General features: G+C 44.4%; 1 protein-coding gene across 1 annotated transcript in view; it reads right to left on the bottom strand.

Annotated features, from left to right (window-relative positions):
• The window catches only part of LOC132328157 (glutamate receptor ionotropic, NMDA 2B), an 80,940-nt gene that overhangs the window by 23,861 nt on the left and 36,725 nt on the right, over positions 1-20,354 (bottom strand). The window contains exons 3-7 of the mRNA XM_059847917.1: positions 7,137-7,345; positions 6,648-6,819; positions 5,825-5,978; positions 4,166-4,291; positions 1,126-1,355 (exon numbers count right to left, since the gene is read on the bottom strand). Of these exons, the coding sequence (XP_059703900.1) occupies positions 1,126-1,355; positions 4,166-4,291; positions 5,825-5,978; positions 6,648-6,819; positions 7,137-7,345 (891 nt within the window). The remainder of the gene's footprint in view (positions 1-1,125; positions 1,356-4,165; positions 4,292-5,824; positions 5,979-6,647; positions 6,820-7,136; positions 7,346-20,354) is intronic.

Raw genomic sequence — 20,354 nt, 5'->3', positions numbered from 1 at the left:
AGGTCAAAATTAAAACAAATAACAGGAGCACTTCTGCATGGATTGTATTATTTGGTGCCACGTTTCATTCCAGGAAAAAACCAACCAAACAAAAACCAAACAACAAAGTGAGTAAGAAAAGCTCCTATGGTTAATTCATCACAGAATTTCCAGCCTGCTGAACAGGACACTGCATACACAGGGGGCCTGGCCACAAATTTCTAGACTGTCACAATAGACACAAGAGTCAGTAACTACAACCAACCCAGCAGCCACAACTGACACTTGCAGTCCTCCTCTTGCTGCTATCCCCAGTAGCAATGTGTGCAACCCATTGCTATTTGGCTGCCCTGCAGTGGCATGACCCCTTAAGCAGCCCCAGTGACTGAGTAACAAGATCAGCATGGGCAATCGAGCCTCACAATACCCAATTCCTTGTGAGTAGCCTCATCACAAAACAAAAGTAAAGGAGAGCACAAAGCATTACACCCTCACGAGCCAGACAGTGCTACCCTGCATGTATCAGCAATCTTCTCAAATCCTCAAGTGTTCAGAGTCCAGCAAAAGCGAATGCTCTGCATGGGCAAAATGCTGTGCAGATAAACAAGGCATTGAAATGCAGTCTGAACACAAAATGATCTCATGTGGTAAGCTTCCAAACGCCTTGAAAAACCAACAGTATAACTTCAAATGCAAGCAATAGTAAATCATCAAAGGCACAGTGATTTAGCCCCATGGACAGGACTTGTTTTCTGAATAAATTAACAGATCATATTTGCTAGTCTAATGGCCAGCATTCCTACCCAAACCAAATGATTTAATCCTGAAAAATGAGGTTACGGCCATTATACACATTGTCTTCAAAGCTCTATTAATTTGTTTCTTGCTGACAGTCAAGGTGTGGCTTGGGATCATGCAAGCAAGCACAGTTTAGTTCTGTCTATAATTCATTCCTGAAGTGCTTATCGCATGTAAAAGTGCAACTGAATACCAATAAAGAGCAGTTGTGCTATTTAAACTAGGATCTAAAGCTATAATGTGACTCTGAAAACACCTGCCCCCTTTCCTTGTGAAAGGAAAGAAGAGAGGGTAGAGCAGGCTATTCTGCGGAAAAGGCTGCTTTGAGGGTTTGGGTGGACACATTACCTTTTTGTCGCTCAAGCCGGACACCTGGTCCACGTATTCCTCTTGGATCATGAAGGCAGCCAGGTTGGCAGTGTAGCTGGCCAGAAAGATGACAGCGAAGAAGGCCCACACCGACACCATGATCTTGCTAGTGGTACCCTTGGGATTCTGTACTGGCACAGAGTTGTTGAACACCAGCCCCCACAGCAGCCAGATAGCTTTGCCAATGGTGAAAGAGGGACCTCCTGGTTCTAGAGTGATTGAGAAACATGATCCCACAGTGAGCACCTGAGAGTAAGTGGTCTGCATTTCCAGTCATATACACATCTTGATTTCAGAGTTAAGAGCAGAATCTATTCCCACTTGTGAGAATATCTGCAGCTGCACTCCCCTAAGTTCATGCTACCATATCTCAGCTGAGTACAACCTGAAGAATTATTTTTTTAAAACTGTCCTCAGGTTTCCATATTTTTCATCTAGGGGATTTCCACTGAAACCTTATATGAGGGCATTTTTTTATTTGATTGCAGTATCTAGAAGACAAAACATTTAATTTTGGTTGAAGTGTTGTCTCCAGAAACAGAATTTGCTCAGAAACAGTCTATCCTCATTTCCATCTGTTCAAGAGTAATGTCCTCAAACTCCCAGTACACATCTGTGTAAAACATGGCTCTCTTTACTGTACTTGTAAAGGTATGAGGAAGAGCACCATCTGAAATAGCAGGGCTTTACAAATACTTCTGCATGAATGTTTCGTTACTCAGCCTGTCGAAGATCCATGAACCAGAGAAGAACACAGCTCCTTCTCCCCATATTTTGTGTCTAAGGTACATGACAGTGACATACACTTGTTCCACCTTAAGAAAATCTGCAGGTCTGCCCTAGATAGTCCAGGAGCAAATCCAGAGTTTTAAAAGCTCCTATTTTTCCCTTATTCACTTTTCAGTGTGGAAGCTCAGTCATACCCCAGAAGCCATGTGTGCTAATGAAGCACTAGATCTGAAAACATGTGAAATGGCACCTGTCTCCCAGCAATCTTGTATCCCCACTAGTGGGAACCTAACCCAGAATTTCCTCAGCTTTAGCACAAGAGGAGCTGAGAGGGAGAATGCCAATGTGATCGCTCTTTGGACACGGAGAAGATCCTCTTAGGATGAATGGAACAGTTCAAGCATCTGTCCTTTCTCCAACAGCGCCAACCTGATCAACATCCCACACTTTATCTCCTCAGGCAGGCTGATTGGGCCTTAGTGCTGCTGCCTGTGGTTAAGATTGACTCCAGCAGAATAGCAAAAGGGAAGAAAGTTTTGACATGCCTCTCCAAACCTCCGAGCAGCGAATAGCATTGATCATCTGGAAACACCAACCGTGTTACCCTAAATACAACTGAATAATGCAAGGGGCTCATTTTCTACCCAGGGAACTGCACACCAAATTCAGAGCAGAATCATCACCTGGTAAACAGGTGCCATTAAATTCCAGGGAGATGAAGTTCCTAAGAGAAACATAGTTGGGCAGTCTTTGTCTTTTTACATGCTGGAGTGGTATTTTTATATCCCTCTCTACCTAATGTGCCCTAAGATATACAGGTGAAAGGCCTGAAAAACATCAGTGGGAATTGTATGGTGGAAGGAAGTTGAGAAGTTCCCTTCTAAAAACCTTCCTCTCTCCACTGATCACCCCACATGCTCCAAAATTACTTTGTCAGACACAAACCAAGACTGTAATGGGAGATTTCAATCCAAAAGTCTTGATGCCCGTAAAGAGAAAATGCAGCTGTTTGAGGCATACTGTCAGGAGCATACTGTCATAGTTCAAATGCAGCCAAAGTAACATTAGCCAGGGTTCTCATTACCAAAATCAGCATTGCAGTCTCTGCAGCAGGTTTCTGTATCTTCATATTTCATCTCTCAGGGATAATATCTGTCTGATCATGCAATACTCTTCATAATTACTCAGAAATATTGATACTTTTAGCTGCAGTTTGGCTAACTTAACAACTGCATAACTGCATGTCTGTACCAAAAACTGCTTCCAGTTCCACATCTGTATGAACACCTCCTAAGAGACTCGGGTTTCTCAGGACTTGTGCCCACAGATCCATGCAATTATGATCAGGTGCCATAAAGGCCCTCCACAGTCCTATGTTAAGAGACAAGTTCTCCACTTCCCCATATATGTAGTTCTGCCTGCATTCTCATTAACACTTTTTATTTTTACTCCTCTCTAATTTGATAGCATAAATTCACTCAAAGCACTAGACTTGGGAGCAAACGAGTGCATTTTCTAGTAACTGTCTCTCTCCCACTATTCTGTATGAACCAATAAATCCAGAAAAGTTTGAAAGGCTGATTCACCAGGGGGTGAAGATATTCAGATGACAGAAGACTCAACTTGCAAACTGTTTTCATGTCAATAAGGGGGAAAGGCTGTACCTTAGGAAGGACAGGCAGCCTTTCTTTAATTCATCTGTCTGCCTTCTGAAGATCAGAATGACAAAAATGGATCACTTGCTTGGTCCTAAATTTCCTGCTGCCCTTGAAAAATAATTCTTACCCACTCCCAAGAAAATGAGTCTCCCATTCTCTCAGTTGGTCTCAGAAAGCCAGGTGACCAGGTGACAGCTGTGGATTCTGGAGGACACAGCACAATGCCAGGAAGCCAGCAGAGTGACTTGCTCTGCAGGGAGATATAGCACTGAAGGATGGATTGACAGTGCTGAGCCCTGTGATTGCCTCAGAGTGCAGCATCATAGGCCCTGCCAGCATTGGCTACCAGGGCCCATTTTCCTTCAATGAGAAACAAGTTGGAACTGGTGTGTGCTTTAGACATGAAAGGCAACACAGCTCCATCTCTCACGCCAAGCAAATGATCCATTATACACATCTGCTCTCTTCACAGCCTTTTTTCCATCTCCATCCCTGTCCTCTTCAGTCTGAATGCAGAGCTCAGAGCAGGCTAGATCCGTGTCGTGTTCAAGGCAAAGGAACACCCCAACAAACAGAGACTGCAAAAACCAGAGAAACCAGAGGGGATGATAGCAAGAAACAGCCCCCCTTACCTCTGCCATCAGCAAGGCACCGATTATAGCCCACAGGGCTGAAGTACTCAAAGACGAAGACAGCCACCGCAGAGATGATAAGCAGCATCACAAACATCATCACCCATACGTCAGCACTGAAAGGTTCTAGAGAGGAAGAGAAAACCACGGTGAAAGACCTAACACCTAACCTCCATTGCTCTCCAGAGAAGCCCAGTGTGGGGCAAACTGGGTTGGGGAAAAGCAGAAGTAAAAACAAAGTCTTTAACCTGATTCTTAAAACTTTTTGAGCTGGAAAATCTGAAGTTTCTGTCTCTGTAATGACTGCATTCCATCGTACTGTTACATTTGTGACACATGGCTCCATCTGGAGCCACGCACAGCCATTGTGGCATGCATTGATAAAATAAAACACATTGATAAAAGATTGTTCCCAGGAAGTCCTCCAGCACCATCTGGAGAGAGTGGGGAAAATCAGGCAGAACTGGCAGAGTTTCAGACAAGCATCCAACTTTCAAGATGTTATCGAGCCAAAGAGCATCTCCAAATTTCTAAGGTTCAGCCATAATGACAGTAGGTTTTTAGTATTCCATCCCTCTAGCAATGGGAACACTGGCTCATTCTAGAAATGTTCATGTTCATATTCTGCAAGTATTTGATCTCTGCCAGGTTTTCTCCTTCTCCCAGCCTGAACAGAAAAAGATAGGACTGAACCAGATCAAAGAAACAAAGAACTTTGCTCCAGAGTATAGCCAATATTGCAACTTCAATAAATTCCAGTTTAGAACTTAGGAGATAACTTTAACATTGCTTTTACATACCCCAGCAATATTGGTGGACTTGCTAAGGGAAAAAACTCCTGAAGAGTTGGCAGTCATGAAACTCATATTTTAAAAGGTCTGGGAAAATTTCATTACCCATATAAAAGTATTTCTGTCTGTGAATGTTCTCGGGACTCTGGCAGAGTGCAGACAGTAATTACATAACTCATATAGTGTGTTTGCAGCATCATAAAGCACTTTATAAAGCCAAATAGTAGACACCAGGAAGGCACGAATGTCTCGGGGAAATGCAGCATCATTTCCGTATTCTCTGATCGCCCTCCACCACTGAAGGACATTAGAAATGCCTTCACTGTAAGACATGGTGTCAGCACAGAACCGATGGCTCAACTGTTCTTGAAAAGGTCTATTAGTTCTCTAACTTCTACTAGGTGTCAAGGGAAGGCCAAGTTAACAACATCTTTACAAATAATGTTTCTCAATGTGCAATTATTTATTGCCAATTGATGTCACCAAGGGTTATGGTATCCCAGCTATAAGGTTTGAATCAATTTTCTTCTGGCCTACACTCCTTGAACATACTATTAGTTGAGTCACTGGGAAATCACATGCTGCAGTGTATGTGACAGCTCTGAGTGAGCCCAGTTTTTCTAGGATTAGGCATACAATTGCTGAAAAGTGCCTTGGCTTGGAACTCATAGGCAGTGCCTATTTGCACTTGCATTTCCCTGGATTTTACTTGCCTGGGACTCAGTTCTAAAACATCACAGTATATTTTTATACATCTGTCCCACAGGTACTCCCAAAAAGAGCTTTCAGGCTAAGAATCACAAGCAACCTTCACCTAATTTTTTTTATGACCACCGGGTGAAGTTTTAATTTTAGATTGAAACAATACCTAAGAAGGCAGAAGGTGAGACAGTTCCATTGCTACGTGACACCATGACACTGATTCCCGTCTCAATGAAGGGCACAGAGAAATCCACCACTTCTGAACGTTCCTCGTTAATGGTGAGGGATCCCACAGCCATATAGGCCCGTTTGGTGACAACCTGGGGGAAGAAAAGAAAGAGCTCACACACAGACACGAGGCAGCCCTCAAGCACCACAGTCAAGCCCCTTCTCATCTTCCTGCCTTCCAACACAATCCTTTTACTCCCGTAATCCTATTCCCTATATTGTTTGTAACATCTCTCCTTTCTAATCTTTCATCAGGACACTTTCTTCTTTCAGAAAACCTATAGACATTAATCTTCTCCTCAAAGCTGGTATGTGTACAAAAAATAAATCCACAGAGGTCTTAGGATAAACACATCATCCACGGAGAAGACGTCTTATCTCATTTTTCTGTCCTTGCTTTATCCTCCCTCGAACACTGCAAAGACTTATTTCATTCTTTATTCACCTTATATACAACCTAAGCATAATCTAGGTTGCAACAACCATGGTGAATGGATATCAACCTCTTTCTAAGACTGTGCAGGCCAAATTTGTGAGACCACAGAGAACAATAATTAATGGTCAGACAAGAAAGGTTGTCATGGTCGGAGTGTCAGAGCAAATTAATTCACGCAGTGCCAAGAAAGAATGCAGGCCAGTCATTTCTAGAGTCACCTCTGTCCTTGCCTCAGAAGTGGACCCAATAATGATGGGAGGCTCGACCTGACCGACATCACCCAGCCCAGGGTTGAAGCCCACCATGCCCTCCCTTTGCTGCTGACCTCTCCAATCATTCCATTCCACGTCCCATTGATCTTTTTTCCATGCTTGCCATTAGTCACCAAGTAGAGGTCATAGGTGAACTTGACAGACTTTGAGATTTTCTTGAGGATGTCTATGCAGAACCCCTTGCAACATTTCTTCATGTAATCTGGCTCCTCATCAGTTTTATTCCTGAACCATCACAATAATAGTGGGTTAAAAGATTGGGAGAAACAACTGTAATTCCCCTCTGTTGTCAGTTTGCATTCCCCCTCCCATTATATAATGTGGACAATTTATATTGTGCTATCTGTGCTGGAGGGTAAAGGGACACACTACAATGATTTGCCCAAAGGGGCCCATCATGAGTGGACATGGGACAGGCTGGGCAAATGGAGGTGTTTTTCTAAAAAGGATTACAGGTTATGATGGTATTGGCCCAACAGACACTTTACATTCTGCTGAGAGCAACGAGCCCCAGATGAGCAGAAGAATACAGGGGTGCATACTCAGTCACGATGCGTTTTTGGCAAGGGACCGTGTTCCTCATGCAGGTGCCACTTAGGGGGTCCACGTTCTCCACAATGACAAATGGTGCCTCTTCCAAGGTCACGATACTCAGGTGATCATCCTCGCGCTCCTCAGAGTCAGGATACAGCTCAAAGCGCGGCCACACGTAATACTTCATCTGCAACTTTTTTTCCTTCCATTTCCCCACCTGCAGAGACACAAAACACAGAAGATAGACTTCTAATTGTGCCATCCCTTTGCATCAACCACAGCTACTGCAGGACTGGGTAAGAGGACCATTCTGGAGTACCCAAACTCATGTGAGATGGAGACATTTCTGGGGAGAAAGCTCTGAGTGAGTGAATTAAAACAAGGGTGAAATGCAGAACAAGAAATATCTCTGAGCTGTCTCATCTCTGCGATGGTCTCACCTTCTGGGAGACTGAGTGGATAAACATGGGAATACTCTAACTGTGGTCAAACAAACTTATGTCCTTCAACTTTTTCAGCCAAACAACAGGAACACGACGACTTGGTTACATACCTTAGCTGGAAACAAGGAATTGGTTCACGTTTCTGATGCATGAAAATTAAAACCAAAGAGTATCTATGATGATTTTTAAATCTTGCTATTTTTTCCCTAATTCTCATAACTTCCATAAATTTCTATTGCAATTTTAGAATGCCTAATTTTCCATTTCCTAAGTGAATAGAGATCATATCTTCAGTAGTCAAAAAAGGGGGCGGGACTCAATTATCTTATACCTACTGCCAAGAATGAAAGCTGTTTAGAAGCCACTGCAGTCCTTAAAGAGACAATATGTGCAAGCTCACCCACTGCCCAGGCAGACCATTTCTTACAAAAAAAAAAAAAAAACCACTGGGAAAAAAGAAAACTTGAACATCAACTATACTTTCAACTATCAAAGTCTCGCCTTTGTTCTCAATTCCCCCTCCCACCATCACAGTTGACAGTAATTAGCACCTTGGCTGGCAACCAAAGCTGAGAGGGTGAAGAAGCTAACTGGGCTTTAGAAGAAGCTTTCCTGTATGATCCTCAAAGCAAGTCCTCCAGGCCAGGACTGAGACATGCTGACTTGATGGCAGAGGCAGTGTGGGTGCGTGGGAAGCTTGCATGACTGCTCTTAGTGGTGTACCTGCTTGGTGGGTAAACAAAAAAAGCTTCATTCCACTCCAATCCAACAACCCCCAAATTTCAGTCATTTATTTATTGAAATGACAGAATGGGCGGGAGAAACATTTATTAAAGGCTCATTAGGTGTCAGTGGATAATCTCTGAAACTCAAAGCCCAGCTGGGGTTTGGCATTTGAGAGTATCCAGAATTCACATAAAACACTTGTCACCTTCAAAACAAACAAACACTTCATCTGGCCATGAAAGAAAAATCTTCTCTGAGGGCTGTGGAGGGAGAAGAAAGGCAGAAGAAATCGCCCAGAGACTGCAGTTTCCACACCCACCCTCCCTGTGCAGGGTGAACACAGCACCCCAGTGAGCTGGGTGGGGGTTGTGAAAAGATGGGCAGTTGGTCTTGCCTTTCCAAAGGCAAAGAATGCCGAGGAGAGCTTGCCCATAATGCTCCCTCCACCCATGAAGATGCTCTGTACTCATGCTAATATCTAACCCTGGATGTGGAAAGTGAATTTCTAAGGAAATCTCACATGATTGTCCAGGGTCTGCTCAGCCCTGGACTTCCCACTCGTTCACCAAGCAGGTCAATTTATCATCATCTGAGCCAGAGATTTCTGCAGTGCTTCTTTAGCTCTCAAGTAACTGAGCTCAAATCCCCAAAAGTAGTAACTGCCACACGGGGCTCAGCAGGGACCAGTGATTAAGATGCTGCACAGAACAGCCCAGTTTTCAGCTCAGTGACATTAACTTATCATAGAAATAAGTGGCTGATGAAAGAGACATCTTTCAGAATCTCAGCAGCACTTAGATACCTCAGTAACAGGCATGATATAACCCCCTAAGTGATAAATTAGATCAGATAGGCAAACCCAACCCATAATTACCCAGAAGTTCTCTGGGACAGAAAGGGGAGTTCATAAGGCTGTGTGCCAGGCACGTCTCACAGTGTTGTACTACACAGAAACATTATGAAATTAGGATAACAATGACAGCATTGCCACAGCCTTCTATGCACTAAATCACCTCACTTGCAAATACAGTAGTACACATTCATTCCTTATTATCCCAATAAAATAATTCTAAATTGTCCAAGGAGGAAGAAAAACAGGAGGCAAGTAAATGCTCTGACCTAAATCTCCAAATCAACTATGGATTGTCTTGAAAATATTTTATTGCTAAGCTGAACAATCAGACATGCCATGTGACTCCATATATGTACAGATATGAATAAGAAAAGTCAGAAAATCATAGTGAATTAAAAGAGGACAGACTTCTTTTCATGCTTATGCATGCAAAGGTCAAATATATATGCACATAGTTAAAGAAGGATGGACATAAGCAACATGTGGGCAATAAGAAACACCACATGTGCAGAGGATGGAGACAATGCAAGATAAAGAATATTCAAATGTGTATCATGCTAGATAATCTGCCATAAGATGGAAGGAACAACTCACTGCAGAGACAGAAGTCAGCAGAATTAAATGTCACAGATTTGTCCAGGTAAAGATGCCTAAGCCTAAAGAATATAACCTAGCAAGCTGTGCAGTGCAGAGGAAGGCATTTCAGAAGTCTCAGGGTACTTTGTATTAACAGCCTATGAACAGTTATTACTTGGGTTCTGATGAGTGCTTGCCTCAGCAAAAAGAGGAGAAATAAACTATCCCAGGCATCGTTCATATTGGTCACCCTGCAGTTTCAAGACCCATTGGGTGTTCTCCAATCAGTCCAGTCATCCAAACTCCCACTAGGAGCCCTTACAGGTCACAGAATCAGTAAAAGCAAAGATACTAGGAATCTATAAAAACTCCTTTCTAATCATATTCTCCAATCCCTATGTAATGTTACTTTATGGCAGGACACAGCTCCTAAGCAACAGAATTTCACCTTAACTGCTCCTTGCTCCATCTGATCTTGTCAAGAAAGTAAAGTCACTTTGGCTTGGGAGTGAATTTGGAGGTGTTGAAGGAGGGAAGTAGCTAACTTTTACCTTAAATATAAGATCCTATTTTGGATAACAGGACTGGAAGTAGAAGTCCAAAACATTTGCAAAGAAAGAAAGGGAGAATGATTGTAGAACAGAAAGGTAATCACACATGCTATTTGTTTGTCTAAGCATATAAGTTATCCTATGCAGACAAAAGGCATGATTGCCTATGCAAGGGGAAAACAAGTGGGAGCCTTCTGAAAGCCTTCCAGGCAGCTGGCAAATTGCCTCAACCGCGGTATAATGCAGCCAGAATAAAAGAGTTCTGCAGTATGTTAATGCGCATCTTTAATGAAAGGTGCATCACATTAGTTCCTTGAAACTAATTCTTAACAGAGGCTTTTCTCTCCTCCCAAGGGAAGCTAAGGCTTGTAACAGCCATTTGTGGCAGATGTTTCTCTAACCTGTCCCCACACTGACAGAGAGTCCGTGGTCTCCACAGGCAATCTATTCCAGTGCTTAGCTATCCTTCCCATTAAAAAGTGAGGTTTTTCTCCTGATGTTTAACCTAAATCTTCTTGCTGCAATTTATACCAGGAGAGTGTATTTTCTTATTCTCCTACATGTGCTCTTTTCAGTGTTATCAGGTCAGTAAGATATTTTTAACAGAGAGGAGCTGATAGTCTCATTCAGTGGCTATCTTATAAGCTACACTGGCAAAAACCAGCCACCTATTCAAATGACCAGCATCCAGTCTCACCATTCACAAAATCCTTACCCAGATGGGTACTAGGGACAAGTACAAGCTACTCCCATGAATTTCCAAAATCATCTGTTCCAACAAAGGCAGAAGTAAATTCCTGAGTTCCTCCTAATATGGCAAGGTAGGACTTCAAAACACAAGAGCATCTGGAAAGACCAATAACTACTGTCAACAGATGGAAAACTAAAATCTCCTAGAAATCCAATTTTCAAGGGCTAGGCACAAGAATACAGTTCTGAATTAAACCAGAAATGTTCAGAGATGTTTCTTGGGCAAGATACTCAGCAGCATTGCACTGGTGTTTAGGGTGGAGGTTCAGGAGAGAGCCTGAACCTTCAGGTGCTTGTTTTTCAGCAGGCTGGAGTAAAACTAGCTAGTTGAGGTCTCCTGAAAGTTATTGTTTTATTCAGGCTCCTGTTTGCACCATGCCTTGCACCAATCTCTTTTCATTTACAATCTTATCTCAATTCCTGCTCTCTCTCTTCCCTCCACCCTCCCGCCCCCCACTATAGAAGAAATGTAAAAGGAACAAAAAGGATTTGGTTTCATCTGCAGAATTAAAAAAAAAAAAAAAAAAAAAGACCATTAGGACTCACTTAGGACTTGAACTGCTTTCTGCATTTTCCCAAAAGCTCAATGTTTCCTCCCTTATTATTGGTTCTTTTATTTCTTTTTCCCCAGGAGCTAAGGAGTTTATTCATTCCAGTGGGGAAGCACTAAAGCAACAACAGAGAGCATGAATTAGGAGGCAGAAATTCCCTATTCCACAAAGAATCTCTGCAACCCGATCTGCACCCTTGTGGCTCCACATTGGGCAAAACTGAGATAATATCATGTTTTTACACCTGGGGTGCACTGGGTAGATAAAACAGAAAAGGCCACAAGGCTCACAGCTACTGTAGAAGTGAGGAGACACATACACGTGTCCATGTGTCTAGAGCTAGACAAAGGAACATATACAGCATGTATCCATGAATGGTATAAATGTGAAATGTATAAATGTGTACAAATGTGCAAACTTCCTGTCTTTAATCTTTGGGAAAATCTTACATAACTTTTACACCTGAATTAAATACATGAAAAATGGAAGGTCTAATACAGAAAAGGTGAAGGTAGGATGTTGGACAAGGGGCAGAAAATAGGACTGTTATTGGTAATATAGCTGATGGAGAAGCACACCTAACCCCTCTGGGAAGCAGGGCAAGTCCAAGGAGAAATAAGATTCTTGTCAGTAGAATTGGTGCAGATACTGAATGAGGACATGGGAAAACCAGAACAACTGGGCAGGACCTGAAAAGGGCTACTCTAGAAGCACCATAGAAATAGCAGTTATAACTGGGACACTGCCAATGGAAGTAGGCATAACTCAGGGTACAGAAAATAAAGGTAGATCTAGGGGATGCTGTTGTAACCTTAATGCTGCAGTAGACTGTGAAGAAATAAATCATGCATAAATAAAGTAGAATCATTTTGGATTGAAATAGGTTTTGGAAGGCTGGTGCAAGATATTCCATGAGGACCAAACTACAGAGATCTACTGTAGCTCCACAGGCTTGGCTTTCAGTCTAGATGGAGATGCCATTTCTGTTTCTAAAAAGAAATTTTATCAGGAACTGAGTTATTATGGAAGTCTTTAGCTTCACAGAGATTAGATGGAGAACAAATGCAAATTTTCACAGCAGCACCTTGATATTTCTTTTTCTGGATCTGATAGCTGGCATATTTCTTTACCCCAAAATTACTCAACAGGCAATAGGTCGTGATGTTTTACACTCAGTTTGGGCAAAGCAGCAAGGAACCTTACAGAAAAGCTAGTTATCAGAAATAACCTTGGATTGAGCGATTAGGGGAACTGAGAGCCTGTCTTAAAGAAAGAGATTAAAAAGCTTGTCTAACCTAGATAAATGAAAGCCAAGAGGGGATATGACTGCTCTGTATAAATAAAGGGGGGACAGATACACAAGGGAGAAAAGAAAGTGTTTTTTAAGCAGGAAAAACAATGCCAGCAAAAGAACAACTGATTGTAAGGAAATTTGACTTGAAAATAAGATAGATTTTAACCATCAGAGGTGGAAGTTCTGAAACAGCTGCCCAAAAGTAGCTGTGAAAACAACTAAAATGGGGTCAAGAAGAAGCACAAGTTGTTCATATAGGGCTGTACGATTTTGCTGCCTAGAGCAGAGGGATGGGATCAGATGAGCCTTTCCAGTCCAGTGACTATAAGTAAGCAGAAGCAAGAGGAGGAATTCCACTGTGAAAAGCCTTTTCCCCTCAATTTTTCCATCTGCAAATGTCAAAACTCAGTCTTAATCATCATATCTTTGTCCCCCAGCTAACCTACATGAACACAAAGACTCATGCAAATGATACCTCCAACTCCTTTGCTCCTACTTGCCTCATTCAGCAGCAACATCTTCTCTAGTGCCCTGAGAATAAAACATTCCTCATAGCCTTCACCCAAGCTGGTTATGTTATGACTCTCAGATTTACAGTGCTGATATCACCCCACTACCAAAAGTATCATTCCGGTGATGCTACAGGTTTGTATCCTCACATAGGCTGGTCTACAGCAGGTGGAAAAGAGATGCCACAAAGAGCAAAAATCCCCTGTTTACAGACACTTTAAGGTGATTAATTAACCACATCAGCCAAAGCAGACAAGAAATGGTTGTGAATGCTCCACATGCAAAATTAATTAACACAAAAACAACGCTCCTTCCTGAACCTCAAGTTCACCTTCCACAACCACCTGGGGAAGGATGCTTTCTTGACTGCACCTGCAGAAGCAGGAATTGCTTCTAATAGCCTTTCAATTAAAAATGTAGGCTGCAGGAGATGGTGTGATTTTCTCCCCTCTATATTTATACAGCACCTAGCCTATGCCAGAAAGAGAGAGGCTGAGCATAGAATACAGACAGGGTGAGTAACTTGCTCATGCTTTACAACTCATTCTGGGAATAAAAGCTCTTTGCAGAAACACGATCTTCCATCTCACCGAGGTCTGGCATTTACACAACTCTTGCCATTTTTGCTGAAACATTTATTTCCTGGTGCATTTATATGCCTTTTGCAGTTGCTAAGGTCCTGTCCCCTGCCATGATTAGCCAGAGAAGGTTAATGAGGTATACTTTGAGCACTTCTGACTTCTGCAAAGTCAGTGAACTATGGGGCTCCACTGGTGTCACAAAAAGGTCAGAGCTGTGAGAATGCCAAAGAGTTTGCCTTGCTAAATCATTCCTCCAAACCAGAAGGCACCAAAAATTCAATACAGGTATAAAACCAGCCCCTCTGGGAGATGATGGTGTTCTTGATGGTAGCATTAACTTGGTATCCCAGAAAGTGGTTCATTCAGGCAAGGCTGGCTCAAGCTGGAGCAGCAGGGACCCCAGGGGGACATAGTTATTCAAGGACCTTAGTGCTACCTGATGTGTACATAACCATGATTTATGGAAATGCAGACTGCAATCAGCACAGGCATAAATAGGAGACAGGAGGAGAGAGGAAGCTGTTCACGGTAGCGGGGGCTATGATCTGAGTAGGCTGGAGAATGTAACTCTAAGCTTCTAGCAGGGGCAAATCAGGTGTTAGGATTTGGGAAGAAGAATTAGAACAAAATTTATATCTTAACAAATACTGAAAACTGACTACCATCCAACATAACCCACCTTCAGCTAACAGGCAGTGACAGCACCTGACTCAGACTCTTACTTAATAGTGTTGTATACTTAAAGCCATCATGCCCTTCTGAAATGACTGTGTGAGGACAGGGGAGCTTAATAAATGTCCCCAGTTCCAGCAAGATCAGTCTTTTCTGATTCTGGTCTGGTAAATAAAATCCAAAGTCGGGGAGCTTATACTGTCCCCATCATTGTTCATCTAAGGTGAAAGTAGGTTTCACCTTGAGTATCTCTACTGCTCTCCTTTGCAGAACTGTGAGGCAAGAGAAAATATAGCAGGGGTACTGGTAAAATGTGTGTCCCAGGCGGTTCAGGAGTCACAAAGGCTTTAAAGAAAATGTATTTTTATGTGCATGTGTAGGCATCTAAATGCTTTATGTAAGCATTTTGCAGTCTCTAGGAGTGCATCCGCATTGTGCAGGTGTGTGTCTGCATCCAGTACGTGTCCATGCATGTAATGCCCTATCTAATGATTTTTCCCCTTGGCTTTCCCTGTTGAGTTCTGAGTTTGAGTTTCATTTTGCTGAGCTTTCATTTATTTCACTCAGATTTTTTTTTTCCCCTAAAGCATGTTACACAGAGGGAGGGATGCTTGCCAATTCACTCTGCAGTCTGGGAGACAGTTTAGAGCTTTGGCTGCTAAGTGGGTCCAGTGCAGTTGTGTACAAAACCCTGACACGTGTGCAGTGACACCTGCTCTTTACACTGATTGAATATCTCTCCCAGAATCTCTTAGGGTCTGAAGCTGAAGGAATGTTCAAAAATGCAGATACAGAAGAAGGCCAAAGTTGTTCCCTTGTGCTGAGAAAAGCTAAATGTTGAAGCTGGCCCCAGCAGAGTTAGGAGAGGAGAAAAAATAAGGAGAGAGGGGGTAAGTTACCTAAATCTCACTTTTTTCTGTGCTGTGCAAGCAAGACTGAAGGCACTGCTTGAAAAGCATCTCTGAGAATATCAGAGAGAGATCCTTAACCTTTCAGTGGGGGGTGTCACAGTGGGTGAAACACCTCCCCACCCCTCACAGAGCAGCCAGAGCCCCTGCCCTCTGCCTGGCAGCCCCCCACTGCCCCCGTGCAGAGCTGAGAGCAGCGCTGGCACGGCTGTACACACACCCCGCTGGCAGAGAGACACAGGGTGCTCAGCTCTCCTCTCACTGCTGGAAAGGGGAGGATCAAACCTCTTCCAGGGGAATTACTGTGCATATTGGGAGACAGATTCCAGGGAAACCAGTTACAAAGCCACAAGTCCCCGTTTCTTTCTTCCCCCACCACTGAGAGCACTGGGCTGCTGATTGCAAATGCTGTCCTCATTGGCAGAACACCCTTTGTCTGGATCCTGGGTCTGGAGTCACACTGGCATAGCCACAGTCAGCCCCACTACCTCCAAATCTTCAGGGTGCATGTCTGCAGGCCCCCTCAACCTGGCACATGGCAGGCAATCTTGTGCAGTGCACCAGGGCCACCCAAGGGGCAGCCAACTGAAACACTGCTCCAAATTGTCACCAGATCTCCAAACTGAGTTGAAACAACAGGTCTGCTCTGCATCCTGGTTCTCTGCCAGGACTCTTCTCTTGGCTTTGCAAAGAGACAGGATGGGAAGCAAAGCTGTGGGATAGGAGCAACCAGGGACAACCTTGCTGCTTTCCCTCTATTCTGTGGCTTTTAAAGGAGCTGCTCACTGGATTCTTGTGCCTTTCCTTATCCACAGTCTCCCTTATCTGCCTCTATGCAGAAAGCATGTAAATACCCTCATGTCCTGATTCAGTTTCTCCTCCTTCTTTCTTTTATTCACTCAGGTGCTCCCCAACAAACACAGGGGACAGGGAGTGGAGCTGGGGGAAAGCAGCAAGAAAGACAGTCTCCATCTCACCCGTGTAACAGAAATGGATGGTGGTCCCTCCCATCTGGTTCATGGGCACCCCATCTCACCCACACACCTATGGTCCTGCCTCCTGTCACTGCTGTGCACCACTGACACAGTCCTCACTGCACAGACCTGTGACCTAACCACTGCCTCCATCACGTCTTCAGTCTGGTGCCCCTGTGCCAGGACCAGTCAAAGGAGCGAGACCAGTGCAAGCAGTCGAGAAACCTGCAGGGATGGGGGAGCAACTTGCAGGTTGATTTCCCCCTATCTCAGCTCCCACTGACTTAGACATGGACTGGCTTGTCTGCATGCCAGCAGTGTCCGCCTCTGTCCTGAAATGAAATGCTGGCCCAAGGCACAGCAGTGTGAGCACTCTACGTCTCCGCCAGCAGTGGGACCTACCAGGGTTCTTCTGCCTGTGCAGCTGCAGACCAACCTCTCATACAGCACAGACTGCCAGGCCAGATGGAGCCCCCCAGGAGCTAGTGTGGGCTGAACTCCCCAGCTGGAGACTCCTGCCTAAGAAGCTCATACTTCAGACTTTCTGATCGATGAGAGCTCCAGAAAGAGAACCCATGAGTTTCAGGACTCCCACCTGACTCACTGCTACAGCCAAGTGCTGGGCTTTGCTTGAAAACCACAGCATTCTGCCAAGTTTGGGTGGAGCATTAGACAAGACCTGCCAGCTCTACCTAAACCTTACAGAGAAGACCCAACCAGGACGGAGCCCACCAGCAGGACAGCTGGTTCATGGCACACACGTGCATTACTGCCATGCTGGCTGCAGCCAGCAAGTGCTCTTGTGAGTGATTCTGCCAAGGATTTTTTTCTCCTGTCTCCTGCCATACACTCACACACAGAGGTACCCCCCAGCAGCAGTTATCTTAAGCCCATCCGAGCTTGGAGTCCAAGCAGAATTGCCAAGGGCCCAGCTGAGGCCATCTGGGCTGCAAGGCATCTCTGTGCAAAAGGAGCACAATCAGACATGAGTGTGGAGGGAGTGAGAGGTAACCTTGAAACCAGTGATTTGGAAAGGAGAGAAGAAGCCATGTATTTGCCAACCCTAGCAAGCAAAGAAGAGTTAAGCCAAGAACTGTTTTCTTGGGAGCGTGGCCTTAAAGAAATAAAATTGTTCCCTTCTCTCAGACCTGATGGGCCTCAGACACACCTCTTTTTCAAAGGTATGTGTGTCATTTTGGGCATAAACACAGCAACACAAAACAGATCTTGTGCCATTTCTGTGGCCTTAAAGTAGGAGAACAGGCATGACAGAGGCAGTCTTGGAGACAAGATGAAGCTAAGGCTCTCAGCAGGCTGCAGGATATCTTTTATGATGGCATGTAAGTCCACACACGGAATGATTTCAGTCAGTCTAGAACCAGGTGGATGACTGTGTGTATTTAAATGTGTGTGTGCTGCATAGCTACCACTGTTTTAAGGGGATAAGCAGTTAGCTTGTAATTAGGTTCTCTGACATTTTCCATTGCAAGAGTCTTCAGGCCAGTTCTCTGAGAAAAATCAACATCACCATGTTTTGCAACAGGCATTTCAAAGTCAGCAGGGCAAAACTTCTGAGGCTAAGGACATGTTTTTTACTTTGGCCCATTAAATTTCATTCTGTCTTAGGTGCATTATAAACTGTTGAATAATCACCATTTCTTTTCTGTCACTTTCTTGCAGAAATCCTGGCAGACAGTCCAAACAGCATCTGAGCATAAATGTTTTAAGAGCTAAACCCAGCACCTCAGTAAATCAGGGGCGACTCCCCACCAGTGCCATGGTAAGTACACCACCTCAGCTTTGGCAGAGCAAGAGAAAGACAAAGGCCCAATCACGCTACACACAAAATGTGGACAAATCATCCGGGTTCTCTTCTATCTGTTTAAATGTGCCTCAATGTGAAAAGGTCACCTGCACACTCCACTTCTCAGGATGCAGAAGAAAGGAAAACTACTTTGAGCTTTCATGAATGTCTGTGAAACAAGTGCAGGTTAGTCACCAGCTTGAGCAGTCAGACTCAGTGCTGAAAGCTCAGCATGCATGAGAATGAACAATTTATTTTACTGAAAAGATTTTGAGGGGTTTCCTCTTAAGAAACAAATTAAAACACAGCACATATTAAAACCTCACCACCAAACCATAAAACCAACTACATGAAGGGTAATTTATTTACTCTTAAGTATTAGAAAATGGCAGGTTTACAGTTTCCTTTTCAGCCTTTCTTCCATCCCACTTGTGTGTGGACATTTCGATTCAAATTTTAATTAATGAGTGCATGCAGCTCTCTCCATGGTGTCCCTCCCTCAACCCTTACACTTCAAAGAAACATGAAAAAGTAGAATTAGGGTGGCCTGGGAAACAAGACTGGCATTTCCTAGCTTGACTTCACAAGCTAAAAATTGAATCACCGTTCTTTTATTTTGTGTACGTAATTGCTTCTACGGCTTGAATGTACACGAGCTATTACAAAACCAATAAGCAGGCCAAGAACTTTCTGTGAAGATGGAGAAAGAGCTATCCATGAATCTCCAAACACTGGCAGAGAGGAATAAAGAAACAGCAATGGACAGCAAGAAAACCAACCAATGTAGAGATTACACAATCCTGTTTTATGATGAGAAAAGCAGCACTGACCTTGCCAAGGGGTTGAATGAGGCAAAGAAAGCAGAAGCCAAATTGGAAAAGGTGCATTGGAGAGAGGTGGAAGAGGGTGAAGCTGGCAGGTCCCTCATTGTCATGATGCCCAGAAGGTGAGGCTAAAGGAAGGCACTAATCAGGCAGATCATGCTGCAGGCAGGTTTCTTGTGTTGCAGCAATACTCTCCTAAGAGACTAAGACAGGGCTGAGGGCTGTACTGCATGGAAGGGGAGGACAGGACCAAGCTGGTCTGCTCTGTGTAACCTCAGAGCAGAAGTCCCATGGTAGGGGTGGATGAATTGGGAATGGTTACAGTGCAGATGCCATGTAGCCTTAGCCCAGCAAGGGCAAGGTGAGAGCCGAGGCAGCTTGCCCGGCTCACACAGCTGCCTTGCACCCTGCTGGCTGATGCACCCCCGTGGCACTGCTCTGCGCCGTATGGATTTACCATGGCAAGCATATGCCAGCACAGGCAGCACATAGCTGTGTTCACAGGGCAAACTTGCCCGCAGCAGCTGTGCAGCAGCTGTGCAGAGAGCAGACACTTTCTCCTCAGATGCCCAGGAGTGAAGGGACCCAAGTGCTGGCTGTTATCATGTCCTGTGCTTACTCTGTAACCTTAAGCGTGCCACCAAAGCTTCCTGAAGCTCAGCTCTCCCTCTGTGAAAGGCTCTGAATAATCAGTTGCAAGGTGCATGAGCCTGGCAGCTGAGAGCAGTGGCCGAGGGTCAGCGCAGTGAGGAGATGTCTCAGCCCACCCACAGCACCTTCCCGCCCCACATCAGAGGAAGGAGCTCTGCCAAGGCAGGGTGGGGGTTCGTGGGGAGCAGCCGTGCGTGGCGGCAGTCGGCAGCGGGGATCGTGCTGATTAATGGCACAGCAGCAGCACCGCCAGCCAGGCATGTGGAGCGGCGGCTCTAAATGGAACCGCAGCGTTTTATATGGGACTTGCTAGGGACTAGTTTTGATGCAGGAGATTAACTAAAGCTCAAGAGAACATTCTTGGGTTTTCTCCACCTGCCCTGGAAGCTGAAGCGACGCAAGTGACCAGGCAGCTGTCTTTCCTCACTCTCTGAAAATCCCTTTCCACAGCGATGCTCTGGCTGATGCAGTGGCACTCGGCCCTGCCCATTCCAGCCTCCAGGAAACAGATGCACCTCATCTCCCCCACCCAACATAAAGCTCCATCAGCTGAGGCCC

This window comes from Haemorhous mexicanus, chromosome 5 (genome assembly GCF_027477595.1).
Source record: "Haemorhous mexicanus isolate bHaeMex1 chromosome 5, bHaeMex1.pri, whole genome shotgun sequence".
In the NCBI taxonomy this organism is placed as follows: Eukaryota; Metazoa; Chordata; class Aves; order Passeriformes; family Fringillidae; genus Haemorhous; species Haemorhous mexicanus.
Note: the sequence above shows the minus strand (reverse complement) of the source record. Positions and strands in the feature narration are given on the sequence as shown.